This window comes from Phaenicophaeus curvirostris, chromosome Z, assembly GCF_032191515.1.
Source record: "Phaenicophaeus curvirostris isolate KB17595 chromosome Z, BPBGC_Pcur_1.0, whole genome shotgun sequence".
Classification (NCBI taxonomy): domain Eukaryota; kingdom Metazoa; phylum Chordata; class Aves; order Cuculiformes; family Cuculidae; genus Phaenicophaeus; species Phaenicophaeus curvirostris.
This window is the reverse complement of record NC_091431.1, coordinates 47,351,347-47,374,073: the sequence shown is the minus strand read 5'-3', so window position 1 is coordinate 47,374,073 and position 22,727 is coordinate 47,351,347. Positions and strand designations below refer to the sequence as shown.

The window sequence follows — 22,727 nt, the reverse complement described above, 5'->3', positions numbered from 1 at the left end:
AACAAAACATGATACAGCAGCCAAATGACAATAGAGAGGAAACTGATTCAAGCCTTTTTAATAACAGATCAAATCCCAATTAAGCAATAACCTTCTTCCACAAACCCCTCCTCAGCTGAACTGGTGAAATAGATGGGAAAACTGATAAGTTATCACGTACAGTCACCAACTAACGTTTATCAAACGAAACTGCTAAAACCAAAGATCAACACCTGCACTAAGAAAGGGTAATTAATGCATCTATAACTAGAGCACAAAAGTCAAACTAAGCAATTCCTTCTGTAATAGTGAATAGCTGACTTGCTTTATGCATACACATTTTCTCTACAGGGACAACTTAAAATCTATCTGCCAGAAAATTTAGCTAAAATAGAGTTGCATTATTCCATATAAAGGAATTCTTACTTGTCACATTCAAAAATCAAAGTAATTATCTTACTGACAGGCATTCATTATCAATAAAAAAGAACCGCAATCTTCAACACTTGGTCCAAGATCTTTTTGCACATGGAAATGAAAAGTCTGTAAAACAGGGAACAAAGTAAACGAAAACAGAGGAGTAATCTTATAAAATTATATTCTCAGAACCCGTATGTTAGACACAAAAGGAAACCTTAGTTACAAAACTCTAAAATTTTGATGAAGTACTGCAGACCTATAGTCCAAGAAATATGGTATTGTCACTGCTAGGAACATGTCACAGGGTTTGTACAATCTGCAAGACCTCAAGACTTGGGCTTCTCAGGCTTTTTTTTTTTTTTGCTAGACTTGTTTGTGCTAGTCTAGAGCTTTGTTCTAGCCTAGCTGTAACAGCAGTTGTCAAACAATCAGATAAGTGTTACTTAATATGTTTCTGTTTTAGCTTAGCTTTCCACAGTTGTGTGGTATAAATGCTATTGTTAAAGTGCTGACACACTGCTCTAGCACACAGTAATATCAAATAGCTACTCAGTGTAGAATAAACAATCCATGACTGTTTTATAGATTAAAAATATAACAAACAGGATCATGAGGGTGGCATGACAGTACTCAAGAAGCATCCAGCAAATGTAGAAGACACAATATCCAGTAAATTCAGATGTAATCTGGAAATGGAAGCCAGTGAAGAACAAAGATGTAGACTGTGCTACAAAACTTTAAAAACAGCTGCAAGTGGACCTAGTGTGAGGAGAGAGCCTTCCACCATCCATCACACTTCTCCACACATAACACTTGTGATGGTGGTAACTTGCTGCAACCCTTTCTCAGACAGAAGCCATATTCTTTAGTGTACTGAGAGGTAGTAAAAGCGTACACATAATGCCAGAGAAAAGACAATGGCTACTAGGAGGCACTGGAAATAACAATTTTAACTGTATTGATAAGGCAGACTGTACGTGACATTGCAACAACAATGCATTATTGTTTCAGGATAAAGTCACATACTTGACAAGCAAAATTGTTATTAACCAGACACGAACATAAGTAACATAATTCAAATAGCCTCATATCTTGCAATGTACGCGACAAGTTTTAGGATACACTCCTTGTATTATCATTATGCCTCCAATTATGATAAAACAGTAAAGCACAGACAAAGCATGATATATAATGCATGGGAAGACCTGTGTTATAAACACAAAAGTTACCTGGCAGACTTCTTACCTTTAAAACCAAAAGAATCAGGTAACTCTTCCCTCCTATATACTCTAATTGTATTTTTTTGTTGCCATCATATATGGACTTAAACCAGTGTTAGTTTGCAAGTGCTTTAATTTTGAAATACAGAAGAATTCTTTCATCAGACATGCTGCTATATTTTTTTCCAGAGATGCCTGTGCACTGAATTAATGTCTTTACCCTAACTATGAGTTGCAGACTTTTTCTTCCATTGCTAGAGCAGTGCTGTCACCTGGTATAATATGGAAGCATCTTATATCTAATTCTGAGTTAGAATTAAGATTTTAATTTAGCATCGTAATAAAATAAATCAAACATAAAGTCATAGGAAGATAACTCAAGAGATGAAAAAGTGATTACTTCAGCCAATCGCATAATTTTCAAACCTAATCTTATCTTCTGAAAGAGAAACAGAAAATTTCTGGAGTAGGAGTAACTGGCTGAAACACACTTCTGTGAACCTGTCAGGATTCATATGGATCTTCTTTCACAGATTTCAGTACGATTAGAAAAACTGCAATCTGAATACCTGCCTAAGTGCTTTAGCATGGTAGAGGCTAGTCTTTCATTTTTTTTTGTCACGACAGAACTTGCAACAGTTTATGCTAGTTTTGTTTAGGGATATGATAAGCTTTTTGTTCACTTCAAAAAATTCTAAAATGTCAGTCCCACACTGACACAGCTCTGATCAAGCTAATCTAGTGGCAAAACAAGAAGAGACACAAATATAATTTTTTTTAAACCACTGAACTTAGGTAATGATAAAAACAGTAAATAGAATCACAGAATCATAGAATAGTTTGGATTGGAAGGGACCCTAAAGATCATCTAGTTCCAACACCCCTACCATGGTCAGGGACACCTCCTGTTACACCAGGCTGCCCAAGGCCCATACCACCACTGAGTGCTGCTGTTCAGGAAATACTAAAACTTCAGTAAGAATTAGAATCAAAAGCAGCCAAGTGGTATGCTATATCTGATAGCCCTAACACATTCTTTTTGAGCCACGTGGCAGTAGAGAGCAGGCCGCAGTTTGCTTTCAGATAAGACAGTATGTGAAAATGAATTAAGCAAAATATGCTAGTAGATGTGACCAAAGACTGCTATCAATGTTAACATCAGAAGTCTTGATCCAAGTAATATTGCTCTTTTGATTCAGTTTTGGATTACTATCAACAAACAAGTAGATGTAGACAATAAAGAAGTTTTCTAAATCATTTCTTCCTAAAGCCAGTAACACAGCAAAAAAGGTAAAAGGTAGGTAAATGAAAACAAGAGGTAGAGAAGCTCCTTCCCAAGCAGCACAATGTTTGATCTAACTTCAAAGGTGGTGCTGCTCCACATCAGGGATTAGACTAGGTACCCTCCAGAGGTCCCACCAAACCTAGACTATTCCTTCTATGTTTCTCACCTTATGTACTGGCGAAGGGAACTTCATAGTGGAAAAGCATATTCGGGGAAGCAGTAAATGCACAATACATGCAGAAAAGAGGGTAAAGAGGCAGTAAAAAAACCCAGTGTTATTATCCTTCCTCTGCCTTTCCTGACCGATTTGGAAAAAAAATACTTATTTTATTAAACACAGGTATAATATTACAATACTACTTTGATAAAATGATAACTGCAGTTGCTGCACCTTCCTATGCGTTTGTTACTAGAATTGCAGTCAGCAAGACTGAAGGCTCTGACTTCTTTCCTGAGAAGTGACACAGTACATCCTATGGAGAGAACGTACCCATAAGCAGACATGTACTTTTTCAAAAAACACTAAGCTGTGTATATAATTTCATGTAAGTCCAACTAAAACATTCACAAGAATTCTTTTTACACAAAAATTCTTCCTTACTAAAAACAAACAGTGTGAATTAAGCTTTTCAGCCAAAAAACCTATTCTGACAATAACTAAGCTTTGATTGTATTGTTTTTCTTTCCATATTAAAATACACTAGTTGGTGAAATGCAACTGAAAAAATATAACTTTGCATTTTGATAAACATTCAAATTCCCATTATCTGGCAACTTACATAGCTCCATTAGTGTAGACTGTGTCACTTCCCTCCACATACTGAACTTGTGCTGGGTAGACATGCTGTACCTGTTGCACAGTCTGCACTTGTTGTACCTGAAAACAAGAACACCAGAGATCTGAGATATTGTAAAGAAGAATCAATGCTTCAGTGCACCTAATGACTTTTAAATAATATGGGATACCATATTACTAAAAGTATGCCATAGCAATAGCAAACAAAGTTACTGTTATTGCACAATATTTGTGCTGAAAGTCTCGTATATTGAGCCCTAACATTGAAGATGCATGCTCATGAAGCATAGATACCATTGAAGATGGAACTAACTAAAAATCAATAAATAAAGTGCATAAAAGCATACTGAAATGCAGAAATTACATTGAAACGCAAAACCAAAACTGAAAAGATAATTTTGATTTCCAAGAAAAAAGTACGTATGTTCAAAGTACTACTAAGCAAAGTGAACAATCAGGAAAAATATATAAAGATTTTTAAACTTCTTTTAGAAAATAACATATAATTATCTACAGTGCTTATGCAAACAGCTTGGATATGCATAATTTTCTGTTCTCAGACATAAAAATAATTTTTGTACTTTCATTCGTCTGTATTACTTTTGGCAAGTAACATATAAATAGCACATGCTGTAATATTTTAAGTACATTCATATTTATATAATGGCTGATGTCAATTCATGATTATGTTTTTCATATGCTAAGCATGATTTTGCATTAAGAACAATTTTGATTAGCAGAAGTCTGCAGTGTCAGTTAATCATACAACACGTAGTGAACACAATGTTCATCACTTACAGTGAATATGAAGGAATGCTTTGCTCACCTTCTGATACATTGATATAACTCTACAAAATAGATTATATTACCATTTTTAGTTTTATTTCTCCAATCCTTCCACTCTGCATGGCATTAACTAAAAAGTGAGGTTAATTCTGAATCCTTAGAAGCTTCCTACAACATGCTAAAGAGTGCTTGCTGAAAAAACAATGATACAGTAGTGAAAAATGCCTTCTACTCTTTGGCTGTGCTGACCCCTTATCCCTTCTGGAACATTATGCTGATTCCTACAGTCACTGTTAAGAGTCAAGTGGAAAAATATAATGTAATATCCCCACAGGGAAAAATAGTCCAAAATTATGATGGAGCATTCAGTGAAAGGGAATACTCAGAAGCAGCAGTACTAATGGAGATGTATGTAATGTTGATAAGGGACAGTTCTACATGCTCAGACACTGCAATAAAATAATTAGTTTCCTGTTCTCATTAAGTTATAATAAAGCAGGAAAAAAACAAGCTACTCCTAGGCTTCTGTGTTTTGACATGAGTATCATATTAATAAAGGACAACTGGAATAATTTTAGAAAAGATATAGAAAATTCATGACAAAGATTAATGCATTACTTATGTGTGAAAATAAGGAGCCGATTCTATCCTTCAGGTTTTCAGAAGGGGAGAAATTTCACACAAGTAAAAACAGCAAAGCCCTGCTCATTCTTCATTTGTTTGTGACAAAAATAGAACAGAAACACATAGAAGATCCTGCAAACAGCTTGCCTTTCTCTGGCTATATTTGCTGATAAAAGCAGGGCAAGAAAGTTCGCTTAGCAGCCTTGCACAAAATCAAGTTCTTCACTGCACTGTGAATAACAATCCTTACTGATTTTTCTTTTTTTCAATCTTCCCAAAGCTAACAGCCACCTACCTGTTGCTGAACTGGCACTTGCTGTACTACCTGTGTTGGCACTGCTGCCTGGCCAGCCACAGACGTCTGTAAAGTCACAGTTGAACCTGTATCCGACCCAGTCTCTGGTGTCTGCATCGTGATCTCTGAATAAAATTAAGAAGTAAAATTAAAAGGTTAGTGCGTTATTTTTTTCATTTTGTCACTTACATTACCACATTAATTTGTCGCTTATCTGTACTTGGATCTTAAAATTAGCTAATACCAATCTTGCTATTAGCCAAAAGCTTTTTCCCCCTCCTAGCACAGAAGTTAGTACAGACAGAGTTTTATCTTATTTTTATCTTATATTCAAAGTATCTTTTATTTACACGTGCTGAAACATATGTCACTTCTCTGAGTCTTGTCAATTTAGGGGTGGCTCAGAAAACTGAGCAGTAAATCTTCTCTCAGCTTGTAAATAACTAGCCATCACTCAGAAAAACTTGGTTTTTCTTCTGGCTTACTGAATTACACTAAGAACTCTATACATTCAAATTCTAAGTTAAACTTCTGGCAGGCCACAGAATGAACAGCTGTAATCTTAAAAGCATTTCATGAGTCACAGTGGAAATGCAACTCAAATAGCCTTCTTCCATAGAAAGCACTGATGCAACCATCGTAGTTAAAACCTGAGAGGACATTTCTGACACCAAAACCAGATGTGGTAGAAAAGTGCCTAAGATTGTGACCCTGGCATTTTAAGGGCATGCTGGAAATTTGAATAGAATACAAAAATAGTCCAAGAATCAAGGAAAATGTCTTACAAAGAAAACATCAGAAAGACAATCAAGCATAACTTTGGCCTTCATAGGAAATATATATGGGGAACTACAGGATTTCTCAATTTTGAAGAGCAGAAATGGCAGTAAAATTGACTGGGTGACAAATAAATATTAATTCAAAACCAGGAATTAGATTTCCTTTCTTAAAAAATTATTTTAAGCAGTAGATGATTAACCAATGAAAGTAATGAGACGAGGCAGGTTCTTCTTCATGTTGTACCTTCAAAACAGAAGACTGTATGCTTCTGTGAAGAACTAAAGCAAACAAATTACTAGCCAGTTTACCAAATGTTCAGTGATCTGAAAATTTTACTGTCCTTAATCTCTATTAATCTACACTAGCTACAGAATATTTCAGCAACTGGAGCACCAATGTCTCTAAAAGTTAGTAGTATTATCACGGATAATAGAAAAGTTTATATGAAAAAAACTTTACTAAAACTTAGCATGCCTAATTAGGGTGATTTTTCAGTGTAACTGCACAGACCGCTGACAAGGAAGAAACCAGACTTTTATCCCCAACACCAACAAACAAATAAGATGCCCCTCCTCCACCAAAGAAACCCCAATATTTTGAGAAAAAAACATAATAAAAATGTGTCTATTCAGGGGCATGGCATACCAATATATAGTAGGAGGAATCCATTCCTGTACCAAAAAAACCTCAGAACCTCTCAGAAAATTGCTTGACCGCTGAAGAAGCTGCAACCACAGACCTCCCTTTCAAGGCTGAGTTCTACAGCAATTTAAGCTGATTTAAAGCTGGGTTTCTGCAGTCCCTCACTCCAACAACCTTTAATTCATTTTCCATTCAAATACAGCCAGTGTAAAGCAAGAAATGCCTACATTAATTTAGTATGGGGGTATGGGATAGGGGCAAGACCTTGCCAACTGAGACGATCATGGGTTTAAACTACAAGAAACCATGCCTATGGCATCTGACAGATTTAACTGCTTCTGAAATATTCAGAAAGACTGAGAAATTTTTGATAAAACCTATTTGAGATTAATCAATAGAACCTCAGAGCTATGATGGTTGAACCCTCCACCTCTTTCCAGCATGCCTGACAAAATCAGGATACAAAATGAAAAGAAAAAAGGAATAGAACTACACAGATTACTGCGGAAATGTTAAAAAATCCCAACAATGAAAACGTATGTCCATAAGATAAATATGAATGAGAAAGTCACTATGCTACTAGAAAACTACAACCTAGTTGCCATTTCTGAAACTTGGTGGGACAAATTCCATGACTGGATTACAGGCTGTTCAGACAGGACAGGAGAGGAAGAAGGGGCAGAGGTCTTGTTCTCAGTGCTAAGAAATGGATAGAGTGTTAAGAGCTGTCTCTGAAATTCAAACAGCCACAAGCAGGTTGAAAGCTTATGCGTAAGAATCAGAGATTAAGGGAACAAACTGAACCTTGTGGTCAGTGGTTACTACAGAGCACCTAATCAAGGGGAGTATATTGACAAATTGTTCTTACCCCAGCTACAAGAGGCATGACGCTTGCAGACTCTTATCTTGCTAGGCTGAAAAAAACCTGACAAGTGCTGAAAAGTAGCACGGTGAGCTGTAGGCAATCCAGGAGACTCCTGGAGTGCATTGGGGGTAACTTCTTAAGCCTGGTAATAGACAACCCTGCCAGAGGGGATGCAATATTGGACCTTACGGTCACCAACACAAGTGAGCTAAATGGTGACATCAAGTTCGGAAGCAGCCTGGACTGCAGTGATCATGGATTGGTGGAGTTGACAGTCCTAGCAAAGAATAAAGTCAGGACCTTGAATTTTAGGGAGGCAAAATTCCAGCTGTTCAAGGAGCTAGTCAAAAGGACCCCTGGGAAACTGCCCTCAAGGACAAGAGAGCAGAACACAGCTGGCAGATCTTTAAGAATGCTTTCCATAATGTGCAAGAGTGCTCAGTCTCCAGGTGTAAGAAATCAGGAAAGGAAGACAAAAATACCAGCAAGCTGGCATAACAGTGGAAATCAAAACCTAAACAGCAAGTAACTTCCTAAACCACCTCTCTGCTATGAAAGCACTTCCGCTCAGCTTCTGAGCACAATTAAATGAGTCAATTTAAGCGACCAATTCCAATAAATGACCATTTAAGATACTGCAGCCCCAATGGAAAGCAAAAATCAACAGTTGAAAATAATCAAAAAGGCATTATTTTGTACCAGTTCCTAGCTTTACTTTACTACATACTGGTTTTGTGGTTACAGGGTACACGTACATCAATCACTGGAAGGAAGGAGCAATGCTACTACCTACAGTCAAATACAGTTTTGAGTGGTCAAAGACAGTTCTGTATTGCCATACAGATATTAGTTACTACATCACATCCCAGGCAGTACTTCTGCATTACAGCTGCAATTCAAAATGCTCCAGAAACCAGAGCCAGGTATTCTCATCTAAGTAAGGAGAATAACATATTAATTTCCTTGCGGCAATTATCATGGATTGTGTCTGGCTGACATTAGCATTAGTTCTTCAGGAAAAGGGGGCAGCTTCATTACAAAAACAGAGAATACTGTGGTTGTAAACCAGCTGTCAGTCACTGTAGAGAAGCTCTGAAATGGGCAGACTGCAAGTGCTAGCGACAGCTGACAATCTGCTGTTAGGCACTGAATGATGCTTAATGGGGATAACCAAGAATGGGTATACTCTGCCCAGTCCTGGAAGTGATGATTTCCAGAGACATAATGAAACACACGAGAGAGAATCCAGAGTTGGGTAGGAAAGAATCCTCAGAGAGAAGTAGGAAGACCTCAAAGGATCTCACAGCGCAGCCTAGGACTTCCCACCATATAGCTGGCACTGCTACATTGACCAAGGAAACTTGAGGCTATGTAATCCCATCCACAGGACAGGGAAGCCATGTAATTTGAAAACTGCTCATATAGTTTTGATTGAAGTGCTATGGTGATTGACTCCATTTTATCTTAACACTGTCAATTTGGTGTCAGCCCTAAATTTAAGCATGCAATCTGATGTGCTGCTCCACTTCAGAACTGCAATATGCTTTTACTAATAATCTGGTAGGCAAGTTAACTAGTTGCTCTGTAGACTAACTTATCAGTAGGTAAACTAGGACTGCTAAGGCATGGTTGTGGAAGACAAACTTTGCCATCTGTTTCGTCTAAGGAGAAATAAACCTAATGACTTAATATTATTTTATGCAAAAGTGTTTAGCTTGCTTCCATTATTCTTCTCTAAGTTTCCACTCTAAATGCAATTATTTACTATAGCTCACTACACAGTACAGATTTTTCCTGGTATGTGCCATACAATATGTTTGGCAGGCAGCCTTTATCATCTTCCTATTCACTGGAAGTTTTTCTAGCATCACATTAGTGAGGCTGTAATAATTCTTTTACATTGCATCAATATTGAGCAGTCATATGAACATATTTTTATAATCTAAATGATATTGATACTGCATATAAGCAAAGGGAACCGCACATTACTGAAGAAAATACATCAGCCTTGCCTAATGGGAGTGTCAGGTGTATCACAAGCCACAGATGAGTGTTTGACAATGACCCTTTTTAATCTGGCTAATTAAGCCAGATACTCCAGCTTGTTAATGGTTTTGCTTTGTATATCCAGTGCTTGTTCCATCATGTCAATGTAAGCTAAAGAGGCCACACTGAGAGAAGGTTAATTAACCCCTCCAAGTGGGCAAAGGGTATTGCCCAAGCCCAGGTGCTGAATGTGACAAGATTAGTATTTCTTTAGTTTAATAACAATTCAGGCAAAGACGCTATGCTGAAAATTACTCCCTTCCTGTACATTTTGTGCAATTTCATGGTGTCTGTTAAGTCCCCTAAAGATTTTCTAATACACTCAAATTCTCTGTAGGAATCCTTCTATTTTCTAGACTTGACATATCAAGACTGAAAGGTTAAAGAGTCTAACTTGATCAATTTCTTACTAAATGAGATTGTTAATATGTGTCATATTCATGATTACTGTTTATTTTGTTCCTAGATTACTTCATGCTGAACTAATTTACTTTATTTAAGCTACCAGAGTTTACGAAGTTTTGTTCAGCTACATATGCTTTATTGTCTAGATCAAATAATGTAGCAGGCTTTAATTCAGTGCAGAAAATGAAAGCCTGTAATTTACTTTCAAGTGCAGTATGAAGGTTTTTTCCTCCTCTATAGGGCTAAATAAAACATCACAGAAGGTAAAGTGAACTAGATCTCTTAATCACATGCAGTAATGGCAGGCTTTTAATGGTCAGAATAAAAGGCTAATCTTAAGATCTAACCTGTTCATAATGAAGAATTACCAATATTCTCATTAAGAATTCCCAGCAACATAATGTGTTTCACAATAAAAGAAGATTTCTAGGAACATCAAGTTTCAACAAGTAATGCAGAATGCTTGGTTGGCTCCTGGACAATACTATAAATGGAATCAATAATACACTAGAGTTTTAGATAAGTGTTCCTTTTCAATTTTTGTGTAAACAAAAATTTGATGAATAAATGCCTTCAAACAAGGGATGTTATGAACTTCATGTGTTAGCAGTAAAGCAGGAGACAGTTTATACATGCTATTCATTGGTTTAAAAAACTAATATTATAAATAAATTTTAGGTACCAAAGTATTTTCGTATTAGAAAACCAGTTTCTTACTAAACACTATTTGATTATTTGTACTCTCCCAAGGTTTTAGGGATACCTTGGTAGGCAGCTGGACTCTGCTGACATAAGGACGCATTATAAATGTTTCAGTTTGCAACATGAATTTCATTACTCTTTCTTCAGCTTTTTACAGATTTATGGGAGGAATAATAGTTAACTGAATGGCATAGAATGAAGTATGTAAGCTAATTCTCTGGATACACTTATAGTTTCCAGCAGCAAAACCCTACAACAGCAAAGTAACAGAAGGGGTTAGGTACTGAGACAAGACACTGGAAGGAACCAATGCAAGTGGTAACTCTTGGTAACTCATATTAGAATCCTAATCCATAGGACACTTAGTTGCAATACCTAATGTTATGTACTACAGTAACTAGATAACTATGTTATGGCACCCTATGAATGCAACACCTTCAAAGTAAGTAAAATTCTATATTCTGGTTTTGCCATCTTTACTGGAAGAACTGCATTACAATACAAAGAAAATTTCCAATTCTTTAAAAAAAACCCCAGTGTTTCAGTAGTTAGTAGCAATCAACAAAACAAAGTCTATGCTAGAAAATTTTACTAATATGCCATGTTATGTTAGTGTTTAAAGAAAAAGGTATCACATCTTCTGACAGTATTGTATAAGCTTTTAGTCACTTACTTTCCACTGATCCTATTTCTTCCACATGACACTCTTTTCCTGACTTACCAAGATATAGAATACTTCTGAGATTTCAGAGTCTTAACTGAAAATACCGTTGACTGGAAGTCATTTAGAGAAGAGTGTTCTAAATGTATCAGGGCTAGGGTCAGGAAAACACATCATAAAAAAGACAAAGAACTATGCAAAATCCATTCAGCTACTGAATACAGAAATTACAGTTGTGAAAAGGAAGACTTCAACAAGAATGCAATAACACTGATATCAGTAAATAAAAATACTGGCTTAAAACAAATAAGCAAGCTAAAGCAAATCCTTTCCCTATTGAACTGGTACACACGCAAATAGGCTTACAAGTGGGATATCTCCAGGCTTACTGCAGGGATAACTATATGTAATCTGCTTAAACAATGAATGGAGAAGATAAAATCTCAACAGTTTCTCCCATTCCTATCTTCCTCAGACTTCAACATCATTTTGCAGGAGAAGGATGAATGTCATGCAGGTCAGCAGATTAATTAGTGATTACTTTACCACGCTAAAGATAGAGGGATTGGATATGTCTTTCACTGGAGCTTTTCTTCACTGTAGTGTGAAGGCCTATTTGTGAAACATATCCTTTTATTCTTACTCATTTTTCTTTAAAGCAGAAAAATGAGAAATTCTTGTTTGCCTTACACCCAAACACCTAAAAAGATTGTTTGAACTGGAATACCAAGTACAATACTTTATCATATTTGCTTGCTTGGTATAGTCTGCAACTATTTGAAGGCAACAGAAGACTAGAAAGTAGTCTGCAAATAGGAAACAACCCTCTGAAGAAACCAGACTAGATCAACACCCATGAGCCTGCCTTTGGACCATATAGGTCTTGGCCCACAGAGTACTGCTAAAATGCTAGTGGCATCCAGCAGAGCCTAGGAAAGAGGACAAAATGCCTAATTTTACTCCAGCTTACTATGCCAGAGAGCTCACAAGCTCTTGACCTCAGAGAGTAAGAACCATCAAAGACCCTAGCCACCAAAGCCAGCAATAACCATCAGATTTACAGTAGTGCAAACCTATGGCTTAACTAATATATTTGACTAATGCTTGATTCTAAACTGTTACTAGACTAATTGGCTAGTAGTTGAGCATGAATAAATGCTTGCCTGAAGTCTGGAGATTTGTCTGGTGTCTCTCAGAATAGTGCCATTACAGCAGTCCACAGCTACCCAATAACAATATTTGCACCAATTTACACTACAACTACACCTGGAAATCTGTTTGGCATGGTGCCAACACTGCAAAATGGGGAGGAAAGCACTGGAAAAGCAAGATAATTCTGAATTGTAATACAACTAAAACAGACTTAAAATGTCAACAGGCAGAGAGTGTGGAATGGGACAAGGACACATAGTGAGTTCTGTCCAGATGGAACTGCATCATGTTCATCTACATCTTCCATTCTGCACCTGGTAGCTGTCTAGTCAAACAAGCCTTGCTTATCTTTATATTTTCCTCCTAAATACCCTTATATCCTAACTTACCATTGCTTATGCTTCTGCTGAAAGAGCATTTGGGGGGGAAAAAGAAGGTTAAATTTATGTAATCCTTAAAATTAAAAATTATTCCAAAGGGCAGAAGTGCACTCTGCTCAGAAGCACTGACAAAAAAAGAATAAAAAGCACCAGAAATAAGGCAGAAATTATACTGGATGAGTACAGAATGCGACAAAATTTACTGAGTTGAAATAATTTCAATGTAAAGGTTCTTTGGTCACCATATTAAGACTAGAAATCTGGAATGCTCTGGTTAAGGGCATGTGAACTACTCCTTGGCACCAGAGTAATTAACTCAGCCTTAGAGATTCTGTTAGCCCTGAACACTGGCATAGCTTGCTCAGCTCTGTCTGGGCTCTATTATGTAGATTTATCCTCTGAATTACCATTACTGAAAAGCATTTTCTGAACTACATCAAGGAAATTAAGAAAACTTTCTGGTATGACAAGACGACCAAATAATTCACGCAGTCTGGAACCCGAAATTATGGAACTTATAATGGAAGTATTTTTAAACATTAACATTTTGAATAAGATAGGTCCTAAACCAACCACAAATCCATGGCTTAAGACTTCGGAGAACAGGATGCTTGTACATTTTTAAGCCATAATCTGGTATAATTTATGTATCAACAGACAGTGTTCCTCTCTCTTTTTAAGACTATCTATGATTGTCCCTGGCTTGACAACATTTGCTTTGGTAGAATATTTGTCCCTGGCTTGAGAGCATTTACTATAGTAGAACATTTGTCTCAAGATACTTTGAAAGCTTTATTTTATATTGCAAAGAGAATTTGCAAGGATTGGACTGTTTAATGGATTGATAATTGAGTAGCTATTAATTTATCTCTGTGAAATTTACAAGGTACAAAACTCAACACATTATGTGCTGTCTATTCTAATGAAAATCACAGAAAAGAAGATTCTCTCATGCTATATTTGTGCTGGCAGCTGTAATCATTCTTGACATTAACTTGCTTCACTGAAACACGTACACATTAAAGTCTTTGTAAGCTCCCTAAACAACCTCATTGAAAAACAGTATTAAGTCCAGACATGTTAAAAACCACTAAGTAATCAGACACAACTGGTACTCTGTAGAGAAAATGGAAAGTTAAAAGACAGATATATTCTTGCATTATTATCAATTTTGATCGCATTTGAAAGGTTGTAGCCAGCAAGTGCCTGCTTCACACTTGATACCACACGTGGAATGCTCTGTCCAGTAACACCAACCTAACAAAAAACATGGGCAATTAATCCAGCTGAGGGTCACCAAGATGGTCAGGGGCCAAGAATACTTGATGTGGTAGAAAAGGCTGACCAAACTGTACTTACAGCAGTAAGATTATTTTCTTGTTACCAGAGTTCACCTGAGGTAGACTGCCCACACACTCAGTCTTAAAACGTACCAATTTCCAGATTACATATATTCTAAATGCTAAAGACAATCCTTATGTAGCACAATGACTCTAATTCTCAAACACATGAGTAAATCAGTAGTTTTGCTAAGACAACCTAGACCCTGATTGAAAAAGGTAGACACTTAAGCAGAGTAGCTATATTTCTTCATCCAATCTAGAAAATGCTAGCAACATTCTTTCCATAACTTGTTTATCTCTTCTTAACTGATCTAACATCCTGGGAAAAAAACAAGTAAATCAGTAGTTACTGAATAATACATTAATATATATTCAGGTTAATTAGCCATCTTGATACTTAGCCATTGTTATTTTCTAGGCATCAAAAGAGTGGAGATTTTATCAATCTTGCATATTTTAGTTTCTTACGGATAGCTTCACTTACATTTAAGAAGTCTATATATGGAAAGTGAAAATACATACTGGCTGCAGCAGCCGACAAGATTGCTTAAGGAGAAAATGCACTCAAAATCAAAGAGAAGTTACTGACAGTTTGGTTCCAGATTCTACTGGGCTTTAAGAGTGACAGTTTGTCTGCATCTGATGTACTGTGGTTATATACAAAGGAATAGCAGGAAATAAAAATTAGGCAAGTACACTGGAAGGTTAAGTTGTAAACACTACACATAAGAAAAAAAAAATCTAAGTTTTTAAGGTAGGAAAATTTCCAATTAAAAGTCAGTTTGGACCTGGACATCATCTTCACAAATAAAATGTGAGAAGAGAGCTCTTAGATAAAAACAGGAAGATGCCTCAAATTTCTCCACCATTTGACAGGTGGAAAAAAACCAGCTAGTTCAAAACCAGTTGATAAGGTATAAGAAATAACTTAGCATACTCCCTGGCACCACAAAGGCTCATGCACTTGGTATGTCTCTTGACAGGACATGGCATCAGGAGCTGAGGAAGCTCTGCAGGACAGCGACTCTGACGCCACGGCTGGCACAAAACAGCTGCAGCAGGCAGGACAGTTGGAGGAAGGGGAAAAAGTCCAGTGCGCCATCTGCCTGGACACGATAGATAACAAAGCCTACATCGAACTCTGCTTCCACGCCTTCTGCTATGATTGCATTCTGCAATGGGCTGCCGAAAGAGCTGAGTGCCCAGTCTGCAGGCTGCCTTTCAGCCTCATCCTGCACACAGTGAGGGCAGACAATGACTACAAGGTTTATGTGGTCAGATCGTCCAACCGCCATCCAGCTGTAGCAAGGCAGAGGGTAAGGAGCAGATCCCTGCAACATCACTACCAACTGCGCTCAAGGCCCAACAACAACAATGACGATGAGCCCACTGGGAGGAGAAGGATCCGTGCTCAGAGGGACTGAGCAGTGGTGGGGAACACAGCTCCAAGGATCCCCACACTGCCACTCAGCAGGATGCAGGGGAGCACCCTGCCAGTCTGGCAAACGTCCTTGTTCACTAAACTGGTTGTGGACGGAGTTCTTATTTTATCTCTGTCCAGGTTTCAGCTGGGATAGAGTAAGTTTTCCTCTCAGAAGTTACATTTCTACATAGCTGCAGCATTTCAGATTCTGTAAGAACAAAGTTGAGAAGACATTCTGGTTTAGTTTTGTTATCAGCCATGGAATATGATCCCCATGGAACCCAAGAACTCTTGCAGTTTCAAATTCTGCAGGTGTATAATGCCGGGAGGAGCCAGTTCCACACAGCTGACCCAAACTATTCATAGAGGAAGTACGCCATACCATCAACTCCACACTGCCTATATAAACAAGAGGCTTTCTTGGGACAGTCCTTCTCCTTGATGCCTGCCATTCCTCCAGGACCTGTTTGCTGTGCTGCTTCATGTCCAGCCACTACTCTGAATCCAGTTCTGGTTTTCACGACCTCTCATCAAAGGCTGTGACAGCTTCAGGGAATTCTGTGCAGCATTCCATAACCGGGCTGAGTATTTGTTTTGTGTATCACATAAATAAAAGCTGTCATTTACTATGCAAAGAGAGACAGAATGAGTCACAGAAAGCAGCATCAACATGTAATAGTCCTTACACTTGTAACACAGCAACTTGCTGAGGTCTAGCACGCTCTGGAAACCCCATACACTACTGCTTGGTTTTGACTACTCAGAATGGGAAGTTTACAATAAAGCAGATATGTAAACCAGGCTTACAAATATCAATGGATGAATGGCTGGAAAGCTGCCCAGCAGAAAAGGACCTCAGGGTGTTGGTCCACAGCTGGCTGAATATGAGCCAGCAGTGTGTGCAAGTAGCCAAAAAGGCAAAGAGCATCCTGCCTTGTATAAAAACGGTGTGGTCAGCAGGATGACAGGTGCGATCATTACCTGTACTCAGCACTGGTGAGGCTGCACTTCAAACACTGAGTTCCATTTTGGGCCCCTCTGTACAAGAAAGGCACGGAGGTGCTGGAGCACATACAGAGAAGAGCAACAAAGCTGGTAAAGGGCCTGGAGAACAAATCTTCTGAAGAACAGCTGATGGAACTGGGGTTGTTTAGTCTGGAGAAAAGGAGCCTGAAGGGAGACCTTATTGCTCTCTACAACTACTCGAAAGGAGGATGTACCAAGGTGGGTGTTGGCTTCACCTCCCAGGTAATTAAATGGTAGAACAACAGGAAATGGTCTAAAGATGCATCAGAGGAGGTTTAGATTGGATATTAGGAAGAATTTCTTCACTGTAAGAGTTGTCAAGTATTGGAATAGGCTTCCCCAGGGAAGTGGTTGAGTCACCATCCCTGGAAGTATTTAGATAATGTGTAAAAACATGCTTCGGAACATGGTTTAGTGGCGAACTTGGCAATGCAGGTTTACCACTGGACTTTCTGATCTTATAGGCCTTTTCCAACCTCAATGATTCTCTGGTATGTCCATTTTATCCATGAAATAAGTTATTACAATGACCCATGGAAGATGGGCTTAGAATGACAGCGTCCAATGAATTACCTTTCTATCAATAAACATCCCACAACTTCACCCTGCCTCCTGCAAACAGTGGCCACGTAAGCAGGAAAGGCAAGACAACAAGCTGTCCTTCAAGAGGCCAGTGAAGTGCTGTTGCACAACTTCAGAGTATTGTCCACAAAGAATAAGCATGATTGCTCACTCCATTCAGTGTTTTGAAATCTCAGGAAAAGAAAAAGATGCAGCCAGATTGAAGAGTTGTACATGATGGGTATTAGAATAGCACTCAGCCTGGAAAGGAGGCCCCGCTCCTCAGCAGCCCCCTTCATCACTTGGTCTGAACTCTCATGCCCTCTATCCATGTCATTGGCTTGCTCCACCCATCCCCTCCTTTTTGGCCCCTGTGAGCTACCATTTGTCATCATTTTGTCCCTGCAAGTAAACAAAGCACTTTGGCACCAGCTGAGGTAGCTGCCCCCATCAGTTTGCCCAAAGTCCCCTTGAGCCTGAAAATACCTAAATATTGGCACATATTTACTAATGCCCTGTCTGTGGTAAATGTCCCACCTTCTGTTACAAGTAATGCAGCAAATCAGGATTTGTTGGAACAGTAAGAGGTGAATGACAACTGAGAAGCATCACACACACCATGTCAGAAAACTACCTAGAAAGCCCAGTGCCACACCCTGTAGCATTCAGCATAACAAGTAAATCATCATAAAAATTTCCACCTTTGTTGTCCATTTGAAAAAAATAATAATTGGGGGAATAGTAGAACATCGCATACACACACAAACTTCCAGTTGGGTTCTAAGTTTTCTTCACACAATGCATTTTATGAATAGCATTCTAAGAGATAAAGGGAAGGATTTTTCATACATTTTAAGCTGTTTTCTTTAAGACAGAATCACAGGCCAGGCCAACAGCTGGAGATTTCATGGCTGAAGCTTAATTATGGGGGTTAGTAAGATAGTTCATACAATCCATCAGCAGTGCGAGAGCTATTAACAGGATTTCTGCAAAGAATACTGCCATGCATTACATGTCTTACTTTGCTATTTCAAAGGTGCTGTCTTCACTGATGTTATTCTTTCTATGCAGGTGGTGTATTTTTGTCCACCTCAGCTCCCACTTGCCAAAGGGCTCCAGGGTCCTCACTAACTCTGTGGTGGGGTTAGAGACATTTTGTGTGAAAATCCTAGTGCTGGCATTACAGGCCAGCATAAAGTAGAAACTGTCACTTACTATCCTTTTACCACCACCTGCACTCCTAGTTGCTACATATCCTGGACTTGGGACTGCTGTTCTCTTATTGTCACTTTCACAGCAACGATTTTGTCAGTTTGTAGATTCTGACCTCACCGGGATTCACTTTTTTGAATTCTTCAGAGTAAAATGTCCCCTCCATTGCTTCATGACTATGGTCTATTAAATTGCACAGGTGGGTACCTGCTCCCTTCCCACAGTTTCAGCTATTAAGAAAATTTCACTCATGAACATCTGATGATAACCTTCTTCAAATGTCTTTTATTGTCTGCCTTTTTGAGAAAAGGCATACATTCTTTAATTTTAAATCCATCATTGAACGTTATTTTCCAAACCCTCACCTAGTTTAAAGGATCATATCCACAGGTCTGGCTCTGGTAGCTCCATGGAAGCCACTATGATTACAATCCTTTATAAAGACTTGTAATACATCAGCAAAGAAAGAAGCACTGCACACTGAAGTATCTCAGCATCTTAGTAAAAGTACTCTGCAGTGGATGATTTTGCTTTCTTGCTAGTAACAACATGGTTAACACTAAAAAAAGATGCTAAAGCAGTACAAAGGCTGTCTGAAAAAGAATCCTTTTCCCATCAGTCTGCCATTTCTGACAGATGCATTGAGAGACATTGGTCAAATTTTCCAAGATTTTGTTGGGTTTTTTTTTTCTGCTCTTCCATGAAAGGCCACTATACTTTCATTGCTTGTTCTTTAACTGCTGCATGCCCAGATAGGAATTTTGTCTTCTGCCTCCTCACCTAGCCAGATGGAGCTTTTTATAATGTTCTGCAAGGACATAGACTTGAGGATAAAGAAACAGATATAGCACAATCCTGTATCTGTCAGTGATGTTAAAGGGAACTACAAGGTTTCCCCCAAACAAGCAGGCAAAGGCTGCTTCCACTGGCACCTGCCCTTTCTCTGTGAAACTTACCAGGAAATCATTTCCTGATTCATGGGCCTACAGATGGCTCCCCTGCTTCATGCAGTCTTTTTTCAGGAGTCTTTCTGGTGATTGTCCTTATTGTGTCCACACCAGTGTCGTTCTGAAGTTGGCCTTTTGTTCTGGATTTCCACTTTTGCAGACAGTGCTGTGCATGTATTGTGACTCAGTGCAAAGTGTCAAAGCTACCACAGTAACAAACAGTACATGGCCACCCTGACAGGCCATGGTGCCAGATGTGAGGATCCAGGATTGGGCAGCTGCTTTTGTGCAGGGGGATGCACAGGGGCCCATTGGTGGGCCATCTCTGAGGACAGGCTGCTAAACCCAGCGCATGTTCCCACTTCGTCACGCCTCTCTCTCCACACTGCTCTCCTCATCCTCTTACATCTCTCTCCACCCAAACATGTCAGGATTTGTTCATCAGACTTGTGAAGTGGGGGGCCACAACCTACTTTATAGTGTTCTTTATTACTTTCCATTCACATTTAAAATTTAATTAATTAATTTCTTTAGCTCTTTCTAACAAATGTTTTTACTTTTATGCATAACCTTTTTATGTATTCAATATATGTATCCTCACACTACCTAAAGTACATCTATATTTGGACTGTATGTAACATTTCTATAAAGCTATATATAAGGTACATCAAACTATAAGTAAAATACATATTTTCTACATCTTTGCAAAACATTTTATATCTAGATTTACTACGAATATACCTACATATCAATAGACATATATCTGGGAACTTTCTGGTCCAAAGGAAATATGCATCCAAGTGGACAGTGTGTTACGGTCACATGCCTTTGATGCTGTCAGCCCAGGGTAATGTATCAGTTGCAGGGTAGTATGTAAGCACGTGGGTTATGAGGTGGCCAGACCTGATGGCTTCCTGCCATGAGATGACTGTTGAAGCAAAGCGGTGGCCCTGACTCTGTAGGGGGGAATGAACCTCCAGTTTCTCACTGCATTGAACAAATTGTCAGGGGCTGCTGCTTCAGCTGGTTCCAGGGTACTCTGTGCCCATCCAGGGAAACAGCAATCACAAAATGGTGGCAGCCAGGAGCAACAAGGAGAGATGGGGTAAAAGAGCATGCCAATTTTACATGGCATATTCATCTTTGATAAGAACTGCAGACTGTCTTCTGAAAAGAACTTCCTGTGGGGTCCAGACACTGAAACAACCTGTACTTAAATGATACTTAAATGATTTTACACTTGGACTCAATGATCTTGAAAGCCTTTACCAACCTAAACAGTTCTGTGATACTCTTTTTTTTTTTTTAAATACAAATGTTCCTTGCCTTTTATTAGATTACTGTACACAGATAAATTGCATGGCTTAAAAAGCAGTCAAACAGATTTTGTTGGGTTATTTTTAGCAAGTTTCCAACAAATGATAACACAGTTAAGTATACCTAAGCAAGAAGAAAAGAGAAACTGGAGATGAAGTGGGTGATTTTAACAGGAAGTACACACAAGTAGTATAAAAATTGCAAAAGTAGAATCTGACCTCAACTAAATAATATCATACTTCCTGTAGCAAGCTATCACAAATTAAATGGTTACTGTTACTCCATTCTGCAATAAACATCACATAAAAATAGATTCATAATTTAACATTTTAACATTTCAATTTCTGAGTTACTGCCTAACTTCTGTGTGAAGCTTAATGTATCTTTATTATAATCAAATTATTAAAAACTTCAGATGTGTATTAGTTCATGATAAGCAGTACGTTATTCACAGCATTACTGTATTGGAGCCAGAAAGCAGACTGAGAGAATGGAAGGAGAGGGTACCACAGACTCTGAAGCTGGCAAGGAGCAAGTGTATCCTCTGTAGTGTGTCTCACTTACTAGAGAACATGAAGGAATGAACCACGGGTTTCTAGACTAACACCCTTATATCTTATCTTCCTTCATGTTTAACTAGAAATGTCACATAGTAGAGCTAAGCTTATAATTTACAAAAATGTATCAATGTAAATAATAACCATCTCTCACCTACTAAAACTAATAAGCCCTAAATTATTTCATATCAAAATGATACGGTTTAATACATCACATGACGTTCCTGCGCCTTCCAGAGTATATATTTGGATTAGTTTTGACATTGTTATATTGTGTCTTTCAAACAGGGAAAAACATTATTTCAGAGTATAAAATACATATTCTTTTACCTGTAATTTCCATTACTTGTAGCAATAACAAATTTCTAAAAAGAACTAATTTTCAAAGTAATATTTTAATTATTGTTGTTTCATACTAAAAGCAAATGAACTGCTAATCACTTTTCAAAGTTAACTTCTGAGATCTAAAGTTTTAAGGATTATACATTTAGGACATTTTTTTAGACTTCACAACACAGTTTTTCCTGCAGAGGAAAGTAGCTGTCAATCACTCCTTCTTTTGCAACACAGATATGCTTTGCAGCTTTTCCTTGTCACTCTCATTACATGTAATGTAGGCAGCTTAGCAGTAAAACAATTTAAGAAATTACAGAAGTTAAATACATACATTATTATTATGATGACAGAAAAGGCAACACATGTCTTGCAGCTCCACTTGCCTTCTTGGTTAAGGAAGAAAAAGCCAATTATTTGCAGCAGTCAACCATGAAGACCTAGACCTATTTAAAATCAACATAAGCCTTGGACAAGCCAAAATGTCTTTCACATTTAAACTACATTGTTTTCCTCCTTTCTGTAAAGCAGGATTTTATTGTAAAACACACATAAAGATATATCAGGCATAAAAAAGTAAGAATTTAATTATTCATGAACTATTTCCTGTATTACCTTAAAGATGCATATGCCATATATAATTACAATATTGTTTTTTTCATTCACATCCAGAATTTCAACAGTTGTAAAGAATCTCTGTGTATAAAAAAAATAAACCTAAAAATCAGAAAAAGAGTTGTGGTTGCAAATTTAAACTTAATGTAGCACTGTTCAAATTTTTATACTAGAGAGGTTGGGTATATATCACAAAAATGGAATACTTCGATTCAAACTTCAAAGATAAGCCTAAAGTCTTGACAAACTATGAAATGTATGTCCTTCACAAAGTTTTAAGGACAATCACCCAAGGTGTAAGTTTTTAAAATTCTTTTCTTTTACTGTCTTCTTCTATCACAATTTCTCATACAGC

At 37.9% G+C, this 22,727-nt stretch overlaps 1 protein-coding gene across 2 annotated transcripts in view; it reads right to left on the bottom strand.

Annotated features, from left to right (window-relative positions):
* RFX3 (regulatory factor X3) overlaps positions 1–22,727 on the bottom strand; it is a 100,965-nt gene that overhangs the window by 46,355 nt on the left and 31,883 nt on the right. For both annotated transcript variants that reach the window (XM_069880354.1, XM_069880355.1), the window contains exons 2-3: positions 5,406–5,530; positions 3,684–3,781 (exon numbers count right to left, since the gene is read on the bottom strand). In XM_069880354.1, coding sequence (XP_069736455.1) covers positions 3,684–3,781; positions 5,406–5,522 — 215 coding nt within the window. In that variant the 5' untranslated portion in view covers positions 5,523–5,530. The remainder of the gene's footprint in view (positions 1–3,683; positions 3,782–5,405; positions 5,531–22,727) is intronic.